This window comes from Xiphophorus couchianus, chromosome 7 (assembly GCF_001444195.1).
Source record: "Xiphophorus couchianus chromosome 7, X_couchianus-1.0, whole genome shotgun sequence".
NCBI classification, from domain to species: Eukaryota; Metazoa; Chordata; class Actinopteri; order Cyprinodontiformes; family Poeciliidae; genus Xiphophorus; species Xiphophorus couchianus.
In genome coordinates, this window is record NC_040234.1 from 10,815,375 (window position 1) to 10,832,241 (window position 16,867).

General features: G+C 37.8%; 1 protein-coding gene across 2 annotated transcripts in view; it reads right to left on the minus strand.

Moving 5' to 3' along the window:
- Positions 1 to 2,095: 2,095 nt before the first annotated feature.
- Positions 2,096 to 16,867, minus strand: part of impg2a (interphotoreceptor matrix proteoglycan 2a) — a 33,303-nt gene continuing 18,531 nt past the window's right edge. Inside the window, exons 13-20 of one of the 2 annotated variants that reach the window (XM_028024383.1) lie at positions 15,227 to 15,505; positions 14,920 to 15,139; positions 11,978 to 12,188; positions 8,907 to 9,095; positions 7,460 to 7,661; positions 5,524 to 5,603; positions 4,994 to 5,057; positions 2,096 to 4,735 (exon numbers count right to left, since the gene is read on the minus strand). In XM_028024383.1, the coding sequence (XP_027880184.1) occupies positions 5,015 to 5,057; positions 5,524 to 5,603; positions 7,460 to 7,661; positions 8,907 to 9,095; positions 11,978 to 12,188; positions 14,920 to 15,139; positions 15,227 to 15,505 (1,224 nt within the window). In that variant the 3' untranslated portion in view covers positions 2,096 to 4,735; positions 4,994 to 5,014. Of the gene's footprint in view, positions 4,736 to 4,993; positions 5,058 to 5,523; positions 5,604 to 7,459; positions 7,662 to 8,792; positions 9,096 to 11,977; positions 12,189 to 14,919; positions 15,140 to 15,226; positions 15,506 to 16,867 lie in introns of those variants that run through there. The other variant, XR_003596371.1, reaches the window with a different exon arrangement.

Genomic DNA, 16,867 nt, shown 5'->3' on the forward strand with positions numbered 1-16,867 from the left:
ACAAATCTGACACACATATCTGAATGTAGACATACACAGAAATGTTCGTCCATCCGGGATCATGCAGGAATAGGCGTTTGGTAATACTGAGTCTCATACTTTATGAAAATCAATCCCATGTTTGGTTGAAAACTCATTTGTTTTTGTCTTACAAGCACAGAACTCATTGCCTTTTGTCTGTGTTATAATCTGCATTAGTATTGTGATGGTGTCCCACTTAGTGTCATGATTTGGGTGGTGAGGCAGAGGCAGCAGACCCAGTTAGAGGTAAATAAGATGGTTTAATGACGAAGGTAGTCCAAAAATCCAAAAACATACAAAGTCCAGGCAGCACAAAGGAGCAGATGCAGAAGCTCGCAGACAGTGACAACAGGACAAACACGACGAGGACCCGACAAGGTACAAAGAACACAGGTGGGGTTAAATACACACAGGGTAATCAAAGAGACAAGAAACACCTGGAAACAATCAAGGGGAGACAGGACAACACGGAGACTCAGAGAGAAACTCAAAATAAACACAGATAAGGGACAGATCCCGACACTTAGCTCACTATTTCTTCAATATCAGTTGGTTTTTTTTACAGTGACATAGTAACAGGAGGTTTTGTAGAACAATTTGTGTTTCTAAAGGTGCACTTTACTTGATGCATACTTCTACAATCTTCAACAAAACTCTGGCTTATTTTCATGTGATGCAATTTACTGAAATGGTAACTAAAGTTAGGATGCATCCTCTAAATTGTGATAGTACCCGTTGATAATGCGGCTTATGTCAAATATTTGCAGCTCCCTCTAAAAGCATGCAGACAAAACGTACAGGAAGTTTGGTGACCTGGTTAATAAAGTTAGTGGTTTGATTTGAGTATAATAAGATTTCATAACTAGTTTTTCAGCTGTCTGCATTGAGAAAGAAAACATGCAAACTTCACACACGCTCACCGTATGTTTTGAGATGCTTTTGAGATGAGTTATAACCTTCTACTCATATAATCACTCATAGGTGATTAATTTAGGTCATTCAATTGTTGCGGATCTGGGTAAAAATTCTGTTGAAGCAAAACTTACATCTATCTGAATGATATTAAATTTATTGCTTTTTGAATTACAGTTTTCATTACAACACGTCCATCCTGGGCTAAGTCAAGGACCTTTAAATCCCTGGATTGGGTGCCAGTTTGTTAGGTCTCCAAGATGCCGCTCCTACGCAGAGTTTGCCTCGACTTTGTTCTCATCAATGGACAAATAAGCATATGAAACTTCCTATGATTTAAATTTGAGTAGGGGACTAGGATATTCCAACTTTCTGCTTGTAGCGGACGCTACGGTTTGATTTAATGGCCCGGGTTTGGTGATCCATACGCAACGTCACCACTCTGACAGCTTTCAGCTGCAGTCTGGGCTGAATGGTAGTTTGGTATCGTGAGCTACTATTCCCCAAGATTTTATTTATTCAGAGTAATCGTTTGTACTAAATATAAAAATAATTAGAGTTATGTTTTTGAGAAATTGCACTTCAAAAATTTCATGGCTGAATTACCCAAAAATCACGTTTCCAGCTGCGCCTATCGTCAACATCGAGGCACGACAAGCAGCACCTGGATCCAATATTTCCCTCATACAGTACAAAGAAACACTGTTTCCCCAGGTCAATGCTTTGTTTACACAAGGTCTTGCTCGTGTGCATGGTGAGACAAACCCTGGCGCATGAGATCATACTGCATGTGCAGGCTGATTACTGGTGTGCACTCTTTTGGAAACCGTTGTGGCTGCAGATGAACCTGTAATCCATACTTTCTGAGGCTAATCTCATCTTCGGATTATCCGGAGAGGACATAATCGTCTCCAACATTATGGCTCACAGTGAAAGGACAAAGTGTGCTCTCACGGTTCCAGTGGAAAAGGAAAACTGTGGCATTGAGCAATGCAAGAATGCAGGTGATTATTTTAGTTTTACTTCTTTTTTTTTTTTTTTTAAGTGATTTAAGCAAAACCGTCCTTACTCAAAGTGCTACACCATTAAACTTGTGGGGGGTTTTTTCCCTTTAGCTCTGTTATGTTGTGGTAAAGAATATCCCAATCACAGTACCAGATTCAGCAGTTTATATAAAGCGTTTATTTTATTTTTTTTAACCTGTTACAGCTGCACAAGATGATAGCACTGGTTACAGTCATCAATATAAAACAAAGACACACAGGAGACTTACAAGATTGATACCCTATGTTGCAGTGACAGAGTTATTTACATGAATGAGCACTGTGTTTGATTTCTGGCCATTTAACAAGGTGGCAGATGCTGAAGGATAGTGATAATAACTCGATACATGCACAAAAACAAGACAATAAAACTGAACTGACAGATTGCAAAAGGCATGACAGTGACACAGGGGTCTGCTCCAAAAATGTATTTTTTTATTTTTTTTTTTTCACTCGGGTAGATGACTAACAGAACAATTTATTCCTGACAAAAATCTGAAGCATGATCTGTGTGTGGAGCTGTGACCTCCAGAGAGAACCGACGCTCATGCTTTCTGACAGCGTACACAAGCAGAACATAACCAGGTGCAGATGTGAAGGGCCACCCCATGAACGAGTGGGGTCAAGGGTAACAAATCCAGAGGAAAGTGTATGGATACCATAGGAAACACTGGAATTAGTCATCTAGAAAGTTTCAGATTGAAAAGACAGACAGCAGTACAGACGTTTCTATGTATATATTTACTGAGAGCATCTGTTTGTCATGCTTTGCTTTCTGCTTTCTCTCAATCGTCTCAATGTGAAACTGAAAGCAGGATTCAAATCCCGGGGCTGAATGCCTTCATGACTTCCATCTAAATACATTTTATCTGCCTTGTTAGGCATTTGGAGACCCAAATGCTTATACCTGAGTGAAGCTGCTGCCCCCCCCCACACACACCTTCTTCAAATCAAACAAAATTGGTGCCAAAGGTTTGTGTAGTAAAAATGGTAGTTTGTGTTGCTATCATTTTAAAGATTCTAATAAATGTTTCCAGAGACGATCAGATGTCAACCACATTTACAAAATCAAGCAGGTTTGGTGTCAAACACCTGCGCTAAGAAGATGTTAACAACACAAACCAGCACAAACATAACACAACTAATTTATACCAGTTTCGTTTGATTTTGTTAATGTAGGGAGGAGGGTAGGATGATTTCCGAGGACGTCAAGAAACAAAAAAAAATTTTCTGCTCAAAACAGCACAACTTTAGTACTGTTGATTGACACCAGATTTCATTTGATTTTGTAACTGTGGACTGTCTGGTTTACCTTCATTGACCCCTGGGAGCATTTATTAGCATCTTTAAAATGAGAGCAGCGCAAACCAGCACAAACGTTCAATACCAATTTTGTTTAATTTGAAGAAGATGAGGGTGGGACCAACTTCACTTAGGTAAAGTTTATTATTACCTACAAAAATCCATTTAAAAAAAGGCAAATAAATCAACTGGAGAGGTGAAAAATTGAGACAGTAGACTGTTGCTTTTACTCTTCAGAACAGTGCAGCTTTTTGCTGCTTTATATTTTCCAAGAAATAGGCAATCAGTCAAGACTAAAATGCTTTGCAAAGATATTCATACCTCTTGAACTTTTTCACACTACAATTACAAATCAGGGTATTTCAGGGAGATATTGGAGACGGACATCCAACACAAAGTGGAGAAAAACTGTGGAGTATAATATAATGAAGACACTAAATGCTTAAGAGAAATTTTTCCAAACAAAAATCTGAAAAGTTTGTTGTGGATAAGTATTGAGCATCACTGAGTCGATTAATTGGAAAATGTCCCTGAGGTTTTGGCAGATTTAGAGATGGAGAACATCTATGAACACCACAAAACTAAAAGCTGTCTGGACTTTGACTGGGCCATTTAAGCACATGCATGTGGTTTGATTTAAATGATTCCATTGAAGGTCTTTGTTCTATTAAATAAACATCTAGAGAAGTATTTTTTTTTTTCTCATGTAGGTAAGGTGGGAGACATGACACGACATATCTTTACCGCTGACTGCTTCAAACATCAGTGAACACAGAGACAAACTATAATTTGGCCTTTTCTGCATTTCCCAAAATGTTGACTTATACTTGTACTCTACAAAAGAGTCCATCCATTGGTGTCGGCTTCAAACTGTAAATGACTCAACGACGACATTATACATCTCAAGGAGTTTTTAAAATTAGAATAGCACCAACAACTAAAAGTTACCTAAGTTTTGATAGCTCTTCGATAGAGCTAAGAAATAAATCTGAACATGACAAAGATCAAAAAACGACATATATCTCAGATGGACAAATGTCAGTTTAACTAAACAAACATATCACAATATATGTTCTTCCCCTTTAAGAGAAGGCAGATAGAAGATAATGCAAATAAACAGTTATCCCACAAAACAATAGTTACTTGTTGGTTTGGTCTTTGCGTTTCTGTTCAAATAACAGGATGCGGCCCGGTTTTCCCAAAGGTTTGGTAGTTAAGCAGCAAAAACATGAGCAGAAACGGGCCGCAGCATCACAGGAGACTCACCCAGTCAGAAGGCACAGAGGTTTATGAATGAATGGTCAACACCCACCTATGCAAAGAGCAATAGATGTAGACTTACTGTTTCTGTTACAAAAGTGTTGAAAATATTCTAAACACAGTCCGTACTACGAGGAACATGGCGATCATAGAAACATCTTGACAGGAAGCTTCATTTTTGATCAGGAAGCGTGTTTCTGTGAAACAGAAGAAGCTTGTCAGTAAAATGGTTCAACATGGTTTACATGTCATCACTTTGAAGAACCATAAGATTTTTTCACCGTTCAGTAAATTATAAGAGCTGATTTGATATGTTTTTCAGGTTTGAAACTGAGATTCATACAGGTACATGAGGCAACTCACAAAATAAGTAATATTAAACATCATCATGAAGATATACAGTGGTGATTCAACTTTTTTTGTTTGTTTTTCAAATTAAATTAAACATTACTTACAGTATCTTGTTCATTACAGTTCTATGTGTGCATAGAGGAGCTTTCTCTCTGGGTATCCAGAACTCTGAAACACATTCAGGAACAAGTGTAACAATGTTATCTTCCTGCAAAAGTATGTTACATTTTGTACTTTATAGAAAAAAAAGTGCTAGACTAAACTCAGCATAATCAACATCAATGCTACACAGAACAATGCAACAAGCAACAGAAAAATGGGAGACATCACTACACACATCACATCGAGTTAAAGGCAGTTAAAATAATGTCTGAATCTGACTGTTTTTGTCTGTATCTGTGGCTTCAACGATTTGGCTAAAACTTAAGAAAGATAAATCTGTCTCCCCACTGGTTTGGCATGGTCTGGACTTTTCGTCTCTTGAAGCTCTTGCCTAACAAACAAACGCTTTGTCTCTTTAGTCTTGTTAGTCTCTTGTATCTCAAACCCACTTCCCCTTTTTCGTCCCTCAAATCCAGGTTTATTTAGTACATTATCTCATTGAGGTCTAAAAGCTGCAAACAAGTGAACTCACGCTTGATGTTGCCGCACAAAGTCTGCAAACTGCCGGTCTTTAGCGTAGAGTTCAATGATGCGTATCCTGTCTTGGATTTCCTGCAGAAAAACAGGATTTCACTCGATAAGGGATATCACAGCAAAAACAGAGAAATTGCACACAGGACTGATATGGATGTAGAACATAATAGGACGTAAAAAAGAAAATAACTATGCTCAGTTTCATGCATGACTTCCGGATCCCTTTGTGCAAAAGTCCTTTCCACTGTTTGCATATGAAATTATACTTAAAGCAATCTTTTGCCTGTTTTGAATCTATTGTTTATACTAAAACTCTTTTAAGGATTTTATCTTGGCTTTCCAGCATCTTTACTTTCTCTATGTTCGGAAATAACTTGGAACAAACTGAGGATCATTATCTTGCTGAAAGGTCCATTTTGAGTTCAATTTTAATTTCCTGACAGATGGACCCATGTTATCTCCGGCCCTGTTTGATAGGATCCAGAACTCATTGCTGAGTCAGTCACTGAAAAGTTGCCCAGTCGCAGAGGCAGCTAAGCAACCACTAACACAACACTTCCAACAGCATAACTCACTATTTGTATGGAAGTCTTCTCCCAACAAAGATATTAAAGGTGTTAAATTCCTTTATTTAATCAGGTAAACCCCGTTGAGATCTAGATCTCATTTTCAAGAGCAAAAAATTTGCAATACATAGCAACCTGGTTACAAGATAAAAACAATTAATACATATGCACAAGTATAAAACAATAAAAACAATTTAAAAACAATGACCATTTTGCTGAGTCAGTCACTGAAAAGCTGCCCAGTCGCAGAGGCAGCTAAGCAACCACTAGTTCTTTTTTACGTCCTGTTATGTTCCACATCCATATCAGTCCTGTGTGCAATTTCTCTGTTTTTGCTGTGATATCCCTTATCGAGTGAATAAGGGATATCATATAATGACTATACTATTATGTACCTATACCAGACATATCTACTGTTACTGTGCAAAAACAAAAAAATCTGTGTTTTGATCAATTAGTTTTGATTTTTACAACACAGTCGTGTACTCTTACTCAATGTGGACATCATTTAACACCAACCACTAGCATGTTTTCCATGCAAAAGATAAGCTGCTGTGCGCCTTTATTTCATTAACTAAAAAGAGATTTGACACCAGTGACCACTTGGTTTTCTTATTACAGTTGTCATCTTGAGGTTTGGACCAAAAATAGCTGCCTATCTTTTAAAAGCTGGTGGATTCTTTTCTCCATATTTCTAATGGTGTCCCCCTGGGTTCTGTCCAAGGACAGGTTCTGTTCACCATTTACGTCTACAACGTCTTCATTATACATTTTTTTTAAGATTCCATATTTATGTTGACATATTAAAATCTGGAATCCCTTTTGTTGACGCCACTGGGAGCACACGTGTGCTTTGGCACATCTCGTCAATTAAGTCACATCAGTTCTCGCCTTTAATACATACATATTAGCTGCGTCATGCTGGGGCAGGGTAGAATACTGGACTCCAGCTGTGGACCGTTTTATCAGCTCTTAAATAGAACAGGTTCAAAAGGACAATTGGACACTGCTCCTCATATTGTCTGCAGCAGGCCACACACATTCAACATGAGTCGACAAGTAGGAAATAATACGGGATTATTTTCTTGTCATGCGTTTGATGCGGATTTTCTTTGAGATTATAAGTATCTGGGCGTCTGACATGATGAGAAACTGAACTTTAGAACTGAAATGTTCTCCATCTTTATCTGAGCTGCTTTCCCATATTGTCTCAATGATGACTCACTTTACAACATACAGAGCAAAGAAGACCTGCCATGCTCTGTTACTCTCACTTCTATGTCCTTCAACAAAACTTCAGATTGACATGACCAATCTTTTAATTACAATTTAAAGGAAATGGAGGCAGGGAGGAAAATAGATACTCACCTCTTTGGTCAGCTCACTGTTTTCATAGATGTGCCGTATCTCCTCGCTGCTAAAGTCGGTGGATGCCTCGGCGCTGGCACTGCTGTACATAGGCGCTTCGGGATAACGACGGTAATAGTGGCTGTAGCCTGTTGTGGCTTCACTTTCAAACATAGGGTTGTATTTGGTTGCCCTTTCCAATGATGGAAGACTTTCCACCCGCCTGAAGACCCAGAGAAATAAAGAAAACAATTAGTCGAGATGTAAAGGCAAGGAGAGAAACTGAGCCTCAAATTAAATAACTAACCCACCCTCTTTTATTAAAATGTGCATTTTGGCACGCTAAATCATTTATTTTGTTTATTTCCAAATTTGAAAGTTACGGAGCCCTCTAGGGACATGGGATTTTTTTTTCTTTTGTGTTCCCTCGCAATAATCTACTGATCAGTTCATGCGGCATAATTGAATACTGCAAGCCCTTCTTATAGTGGCCACTGTACTTTCTGCCTTAATACAAGGTTATGTAAGGTTTTCCATGTATGCTAATAGTCCAAATTAGGATGTATTTTTATTTTTATCCTACTTACGGAAAGTTTCTGTTTATATCATAGGTTTGTGGTGCCTTTCTATCCTAAAGAAAAAGATATAAAACTTCTGATATTTCACAAAGAGATATTAACGTTCATGGAAAAACCTTACATAACCTTATATTAAAGCAGAAAGTACGGCGTCCACCGTAAGAAAGGCTTACAGTATTAAATTATGCCGCATGAACTGATCAGTACAGTATTGCGAGGGAACGCAAAAGAAAAAAAATTCCCCATGTCCTATGGAGGGCTCCGTAGAAAGTGAATCAGAAATATAAATGGACAAAAAAATGACTCAAGTTTTTTTTAATTTAACCCTTCCAGATCTAATGTGGCGCCGAGAACTCAGTCAAATTTGCAGTTTCGTAATTCCGCCACATTTTGTGCTACCTGAAAAACTCCAACAGTTTCTGAGAGGGGAGACGTTGCGCTTTCCAGCCAGTGTTGGGTTATTACGGTAATTTTCACCCCCATCGCAGCAGAGAGTGAAATTAATCTGAGGGCGCTTTTTTAAATAGGCGGTAAATTGTGAAAATAACTTGCTAGATATTGAAAGTTCCAGTTGTTATGGATAAATTGGCAACATATATTTACTCACAAGACATTTAAAGAACTACGTACAATTAAAATAAGCAAAAAATATCCAGGTGGACATTTGAAATTTAGGTCATAAAGGGTTAAAAGAAATGTTCTTGAATTAATTTCTTAGCATTCGGCACATCAATTATGTTCCACTTTGGTGGTTCAGGGTGCAACCCGTTACTCACCCAATGACAGATGGACATAGAAAAGCTGTCTCAGTTTTGTAGGTAAAAGAAATGTTGTCTGTTGTCAAATTACAGATGTTTTTGGGTGGGCAGTATTTTAGCTCCGAACCTCACCGTACGGGATCCTCTGACTCTTCCTTGTCGTACTGATCCCGAAGTGTCCTGGCCAGGAAGAACAACACTCCGGACGCCACAAACAGGAAACCAGCAACAGAGGCTATGGCTATGCCAACCACCAGAGGCTCAGACACATACTCCTCACAGTGTTCACCTCTGTACCACCAGTTCTCTCCGACACGACACCTGGAGATGGAAAATGTCAGTCTGAAATTTATTTGTAAAACTGTGGACTGAATTTAAAAAAAAAAATCAACTTCAGTATTTTTGAGCAGCAGAATCCAAATGTTTTGGCAAATAAATCACGTGAAAGCTGTTCCTGTTTTTTGTCACAACAAAGATGATAAATTCATTTTAATTCTGCCTGTGTCATAAAAAATCACTGATTCCTTGTTGTGGAAGAAAATCTCTTATTTGTTTTCTGTCTCCATGGAGGAATGCAACACTTTTAGCTGGAAGTTAATGAGAATCCAGCAGCACGTGGCACTGCCTTCATGAGTTATAATGCTGTAGTGGGTGTGAAACAGAGGTTAGCAGTCATCTTGGCTTGTCTTCCCCAAGTCTGCTCATAATTACTAGAGTGCTAAAAAAAAAACCTTGCATATCAAAGTCTGAGCAGGGCTAACAAAAAGTTCCTGTCACTTATTTCCAATGCTGGCTTTTCATCTTCAGCACACATGCATAAATCTGTTGCACATGCAAACATAAGTTCTGATAAAAGAAGACACATTGCAGACATCAAAGTAGGCCTGTTGGCAACCGTGAAGGGCAAATATCATATTGAAGAGCAAGATATTCTAAAATTCTCAAAAGTATGAAACATAAACAAAACACAAACTGTTTATTTATTGTGTTTCTTCTTGACAGATGAGCTTGTGTTGAGCAATTGACAACAAACTGCCTCTCATGTGTGTGCAAGTGAATTGGTAAAAAGCTCGCTCATCATGACCAAAACATGTAACCTGCATACATATTAAAAATTAGATCTGCTAGTATCCGTATTGACCAGTGGTGCTCATTAACACAAATTTATTTTTACGTTATTTTAATCACTTTTTTGAAATGAAATAAGTCATTTGAACCATGCTCTCCAAACAAAATGCACAACCTGCTCTGTTTGGAAATCTTTGACAGTAATCAAAGCACAGACGGTTTTTGTGTTGTAGGAAAATGTGTCAAATGGATCTTTGGCTGCTAAATGGTGGCAGAAACAAGTTACATAGTGTGCTCTTTCGAAACAAAGATCATTTATGCAGAAAACATGGATTAGCTTTATGGAAGTAAACACAGGTGGTGATGACAAGTTCCTCTGCACCCACCAAAGTCTGACTTTCTGTTGGAAAAAACATGTTGTGTTGGGAATATTAAACAACTAGAATCCTGAATTTTAGGGAAGGAACAACCCCGCAGTGTTGAAGAAACAAATTAGTTAATGCCAGCAATGCAGAAAGCTAAAACAGAAAGTAAACAGCTAGATAACCAACGTGACTAAATCTGTTGTTTGTAAGAAATAACATTAAATTAATAGCGACTCTCTCCAAACCTTTCTCCAGCATGTTTATCCCCGGTAATTAGCTTCAGCTGTGACTTTTTTCTTTGTATCTGAGCAAAGTGAATCAGAGTATTCGACTTTAGCTACAGAGTGAATGCAAATCAGTATTTTATTTTTCCTTTCATTCACCACATTTATAGCCTTAGCTAGATGAGACATTTTACAGCTAAGAAAGATAGAAAAACTAGAGTTTGAATTGCAGAAGCTATGTTCTCTGAAAAACATTCTGATGTGCAAATTAAACCCTTACGAATAAAACATTGATGATTATGTTTTATTCTTGCACCACCACTGTGTGGCTTGGTAATGTAAAGTATTCAGGTGACTTGGTGGTAGGGATAGTTTGCAAAAGGTAAGATTCCTTTCACAAAGAAAGCAGCATAAAGTGCTCCAATTGCAGGGCTGAAGCCTGAAGCATGGGAGAAAAGCACAGGGCAGGGTACAAAATAACCTCAATACATCATAACGGTAACAAGTAGCGACATTATTCAAAGTCACAACCAGATTTAATTGTCTTAGTAAAGACTATTTTAGTTGACAGCTTTTATAATATTTTAAACTCAAACTTTACTTCCAAATTGTTGGATATATGCTTTCTTGTTTAGATCTCCAAGTGTCTATTAATGTGTGAACACACTGCAAGCTTCTCCTAAGCGTTGGTCTTCATGGACATACGCCAGTTTGTCTCTGCTTTGAGGCAAACAGATGATGCACAAATTACTGAACCTGACCACAAGGTTAAACTGTGCGTCGCTCAACTCAGCATACCACCGCCTCAGTCTGCTGTCAAGCGATAAATCAGCCAGGGGCCTTTCATGTGAAAGCAGCCTAATGATGTTGGTCAGAACCACAGCAGAAGCTATGGCTTCAATCTGAATGCTGCCAGGATTTCAGTGGTTTATATTACTTTTTTTTGTCACAAGGTCTAATTGGCACCATGGTAAACTACAGGCTGAGTGACTCTTCAGAGCAATTTTAGAACTTATATATATATATGTATATATATACTGTATTTCTCAGTGGTTGAAAATGAAAATAACTATTGTGAGCTACAAACCTAAAGATGTGAAAATGATAAAATATTAATTTTAAATAAGAAATTTAACTATATGAGGTAGAGAACGTCATAAAATTTGTTGCTGATGCACAATATTGTGAGAAAAAATTAATCTGACTTCAGTGGGATAGTAACTTTTTTCTACAATCACGAATTAGACAACTTTGACAGAAAAATAATTTTACTTCTACTACATTTGAGGGCTTAAACTTTTGCAAAAGTGTAAATCCTCACATTCTTTCATTTAAAACCTTGTTTAAAGCACACCTAAATCTGGTGTGTAATCTTGAAAATCAGCACAAGAAGCAAAAAAGCTCTAAAATCAGTGAAATAAATAATTGTATTTACACTTCCTCCTTCTAAACTCTACCGACTTGGAAAATCTGTTTAGTCACTGCAGCCTTCTAGAACTGAAGACTTGTTCCCCACACACAAACACAGTCTTAATCCCTCGCCCACCTGCAGATGGCTCCCTGGCCAGGGATGATGTCACACTTGCCGTCATTGAGGCAAAAGTCTGTCTGCAGCTCACAGATGCTTTGACACGGAAGGCCGTCAACACTGAAGTAGCCCGCATTACAGACACACTCCGCTTCCCCTGACCACTTGTTCACTTTACATTCTGCGTACTCGTTGCACGCCTGGAACTTGCAGGGATCGGCTTGGTCACCTGGAAATTAAAAGCAATTGATAAGAAAATATATACTTTAATTATAACAGGTGCAAAGGGATTTCTATTCAGCTGCTTTTTTATCTTATGATCCAACGTAAAAAAAAACAACTTTGGATTATATCTTTGTGGATGAATCAGTAGTTGCTTTTTATGTTGCAAGTTGGTCTATGTCAGCCACTAATCTCAATGAAATACAACATTTAAAGGTATTCAGATTTACTTGACTTAAAATAAAACTTTAGATGTATGCTGAACGTCAATTTATTTTTATTCAATTCTAAATGACTAATTTATTTTTAGTTTGAAAACCCTATTTTGTGCTTTTTTAAGTTTAGAATTTAGCTACATGCAAAGACTAATTTTATGTGCTTGTTGGTATTTCTGTTTTGATAGAACATGTTTCCAAAAAAATACACAAAAAATTATTATCATAAAGCTGCTCATGCCTGTTCAATAATATTATGCATTTCTAAAGAATATGTTTACATTTCCCCCAAAGCTCTGAAAGTGCTATTTGTCACTTTTACAGCTCTTAAGGTATTGGAAGAAAAAAAAAAACGTTGGATTAAATTGCAAAAACAACACAAATTTACAAACTCACAGCAAAACAAACTGTTTAAAAACACATTTTATATATATCAATACACCAGTATACATCATTATTGATACAATGTTACTTCTGCCTAGTGCACAATGAGAACTCTGCTACTCGGTATTGCCTTCTTTGGAGTTATTTTAGTGAAAAGGGTGAGATCCTAGCTGTTCTGTTTTGTGAAAAAATGTAGAGCAGTTAAAGTTGCATTGGATTGTTTCCTCCACCTATAAAAAGTGTTCAACCCTTGAATGTTTTACTCTTTTTCTTGCTTTTACAAATCAATAAGGATCCACACAATTTGGCTTTTTGAAGACAAAAAAAACACAAAACACCATTTTAATGCTAAAGTAAAAATTATTCTACAAAATATATTCATCTGTTTTGACCTTAATCAACAGAGGTCTAGCCAACTGGTGCTAGTAGTCTCTCAATGAGTGGAAAGGAGATCACCTGAGTGTAGTGAGTGCATCTCCAATGAATGTGGTATAAAAACACCTGTGTCTGGAAAAACCATTAACTGCTTAAAATGTATTTCTGGCTACCATTACAGCATGAAGATAAAAGAACACTCCAACCAAGACAGAGAAAAAGTTATTGAAAAGTATAAACTGGCTATGAACAAATTCCCCTGGAGTTCAGGTAAATCTCTTTTCCTTCCAGAAGTGGAAGGAAAATGTCAAATGTGTAAATCTGACTATCAGGGCATCCTCACAAACTGAGTGACCGTGCAGGGAGGAGTCTGGTGGACTAGGACACCAGGAGTTATAAGCTTCAGCAGCTCAGATGGGAGAGACTTTGCACGCAGCTGCTGTTGCCAGGGTTTTTTCACCAGTCGATGCTTTACGAGAGAGCGGCAATGAAAAAAAAAACACTGCTGAAGAAAACTCATATCAAGACTCGACTAAAGTTTGCCAAAAGGCACATGGGAGACTCCATGTGCCTCCACGGTAAAGTAGAATAAAGTTATTTGATCCGACTACTTTCTGCCTGTGTTTGTTATTTTTAAGCAATGAGATTTACATATTTTATTTCATCATAAAGTACCGGAACCAGCACATAATTGTATAGATTGAACAGTACTACTCAAGTACTCAGGGCTTAAGTAGCGTTTTTACACAATACGTTTTTACTCTTACTTGTCTAATATTTTGGCTATTCTACCCACCTCTGATTAAAGTTCAAAATAACACTTTCTAAATTACTCAATTACCAGGTAATTGAGTCAAAAAGCCTTAAAGTTTACAGCAGCACCATTTTTATGTTATGTTGTTCCTGAGCCCATTATTCCACACTCTCCATCTCACTGTTTTGTAGTTCAGATTTAGCAGGTCTGCATCAGACAAGACTGTAAGTACAGACATCAAATGATCATTCTAATGCTTCTGAAATCAGCCTTGTGAATAGAATAACAATTGGCATAAAGTGCATCTGCATAGTTCCTGTGTGGTTTATTCATGTAAACGTATAAAACACTTGCAGCCAAAGCAATATAAAATACTAAAGAGATTCTGAATTAGGAAACATCAGAATACAGATTTTGGGATTGGATTCCTTCCCTCCCAACAAAGAAACAGCTTAAGGGCGCTCTATAACAAGCTTTGTAATTGCATTATTGGCATGTGATTTATGTTTGTATTTCCAGACAGGCTCACTTTGATAATATCTGTCTGTTGTTTTATAGGGTAGAAACAGATAAACAAATCTGCCAAAGTCTTCAAAAGCACATTTGTGGTAGCTTTCAGCACAATAAGGGTCTTTAGAAGCACATTTGGCTATATTAAAACAGGCATAAATCTTTTTCACATAAAAACATTGCCATCCAATCATTTTAGTTCAGCTATATTATTAGTGCATAATGTGATTCAGCAGTGTATTGTTTTCTATCACTATGTTTAACATGAACTTTTTTAGTGATTAACTTTATGACAAATATTACATTTATTCTCAAAATGAATTGTTGGTTCACAGTTGATTAGATAGCCTGAGAAATGCCAAGTATCAAAGGAGAAGGTTGGATGACAATAATTAAATAATGAAAGTAAACTGTTTAGCTTAACATTAAGACAATTATGGGCTCCGTCAATTATGGGTTTGCTGTGTAAGCATTGAGTTTATTTGGTGCAAGAAACTCACCCGACTCCACATCCAGAGAGTATTTATCAATGGCTAGATTCATGGTCTGGTACGCAGTGTTACAGAAGTCCTCTAGAATTAGATACACAGTGGTGGTGACGCCCCGGGCCACAGGCTTCCCAAACTTCATCCGACTGTTGACCACGATGCTCCCATTCCTGAAGTTCAAGATCTCCAGATTCTCAAAGTGGCTCAGGTTGGACTGAAGATAGGGCACAAGCTTGGAAGAAATAGAAAAATTAGATTTTGCAAGCTGCATGCCGGTGTGGATTTTTACCAAAACAAATGCAACACTGTCGGTGGTTACCAGTTCTAGGAAGCGCTGTTCCAAAGCCTTGTACTCTGGGGAGCTCTTGTTAAAGAGATCTTCAGAAAATACCATGTTGGTCACTCTCAGGCTGAAGAAGACTATCAGAGCTCGCCTCGGGTTTATAGGCATGGCAATGCTGACTTGGTCTGTGCCTTGGGCCACACTGAATGGGGATCCAGTGCTGCCTTCCTCTGTCTGGTTTGACGAGCCATAATCATAAGGAATCAGATCATATCCGTGATCTTCAGGGGCGGCATCCAGGTCCTCCTGAGTGGTCTACCTCAACCAAACAGAAAAATGTCTTAAAAATCAGGCTTCTAATTGATACCATATGTCTATGCATTCTAATGAATTTAAATAATTGTAACTTTTTCTCCAAAGATTCTAGGGTAAAGGTGCAAGAGGCATACTTTTCAATGTAAAGTGATGTGTAAGGCTCAAAACGCATTACAATAGAAGTCCTTTACTGGATGTCGTATGAGTAATTGTCCCATCTTTGAAGGTTCTATGAATGCTCAACATTATACATTAATCAGGCATAATGGCATGAACACTGATAGCTTAAGGGAACAACACTGATTAGTTCTTTATTGTGGCACCTATGGGTGGGTAGGAGATAAATGGTAGAAATTAAGATTTTGTCTTTAAAAATGAAAATGTGTCAGACACCAGAAAAATGGGCAAGCCTAAGCATTTGCATTTGAAATAGATTAAACTGTGATGGCTAAAGAACTTGGTCTGAGCATCTCTAAAACTGGTGTTCCCTGTCTCCAATGATCAGTGTCTATCACAAAGCCACCTAGAGAAGGAACAGTGGTGAACCAGATTTTGCAAAAGTGGGAAGTAAAAGCTGGCCTGTGTTGTCAGTAGATCATATTATTGAAGAATTTATTCCTGGTTCTTATAGAAAGCAGTCAGAATACACAGTGAATCATTCTACTTCATTTCAGCCTACATAGTCACACATTAGTTAGGTAGCTGCTGAAAAAAAACACATTGGGCACATCAGTATCAGAATCTGATCAAGGAGCAGTGGAGCTAGTCGGCCTGGTACAAAGAATTAGGTTTGCTTTTACATTTTGTGGAAAGTGAATTGTGTGTGAGTGTGTGTTTTACAAAACTGTATAACCTATGGAACCAAGGGAAGAAGGCAAGATGTTGGAAGCAGTGGGGTGGTTTGGGCAATTCCTTGTTGGGGAACCTTGGGTCCCTATCCATGTGAATGTTACTTTGAAACATACTACCTAACTAAGCTTTTCTTGGATCATGTACACCTCCTCATGAAAACAGAATTATCTGACAGCTGTGTTCTCTTTCAATAGAAAAATGCTCAATCCACAGAACAACAATGGGTCAGAAATGTTTGAGGAGCATTGAACTGACCTCCACATTGCCCGGATCTCAATCCAAACAAGTCAGATTTGTGTAGTAGTCATGTCACAACCTACAGAGACTAAATGATCTAGAGCCCGTCTTGATTCCAGATGTTACAGTACATCTTCAGAGGGCTAGGGAAGTTTATAACTTGGCGTGTCAAGTAGCAAAAGGGGGACTGGCACACCATGAGGCTGGCAGTCATAATGTTATGGTGCATTCAAATCAAGTCATTTTAAACTAGTTAAAGATTATTAAAGAAGA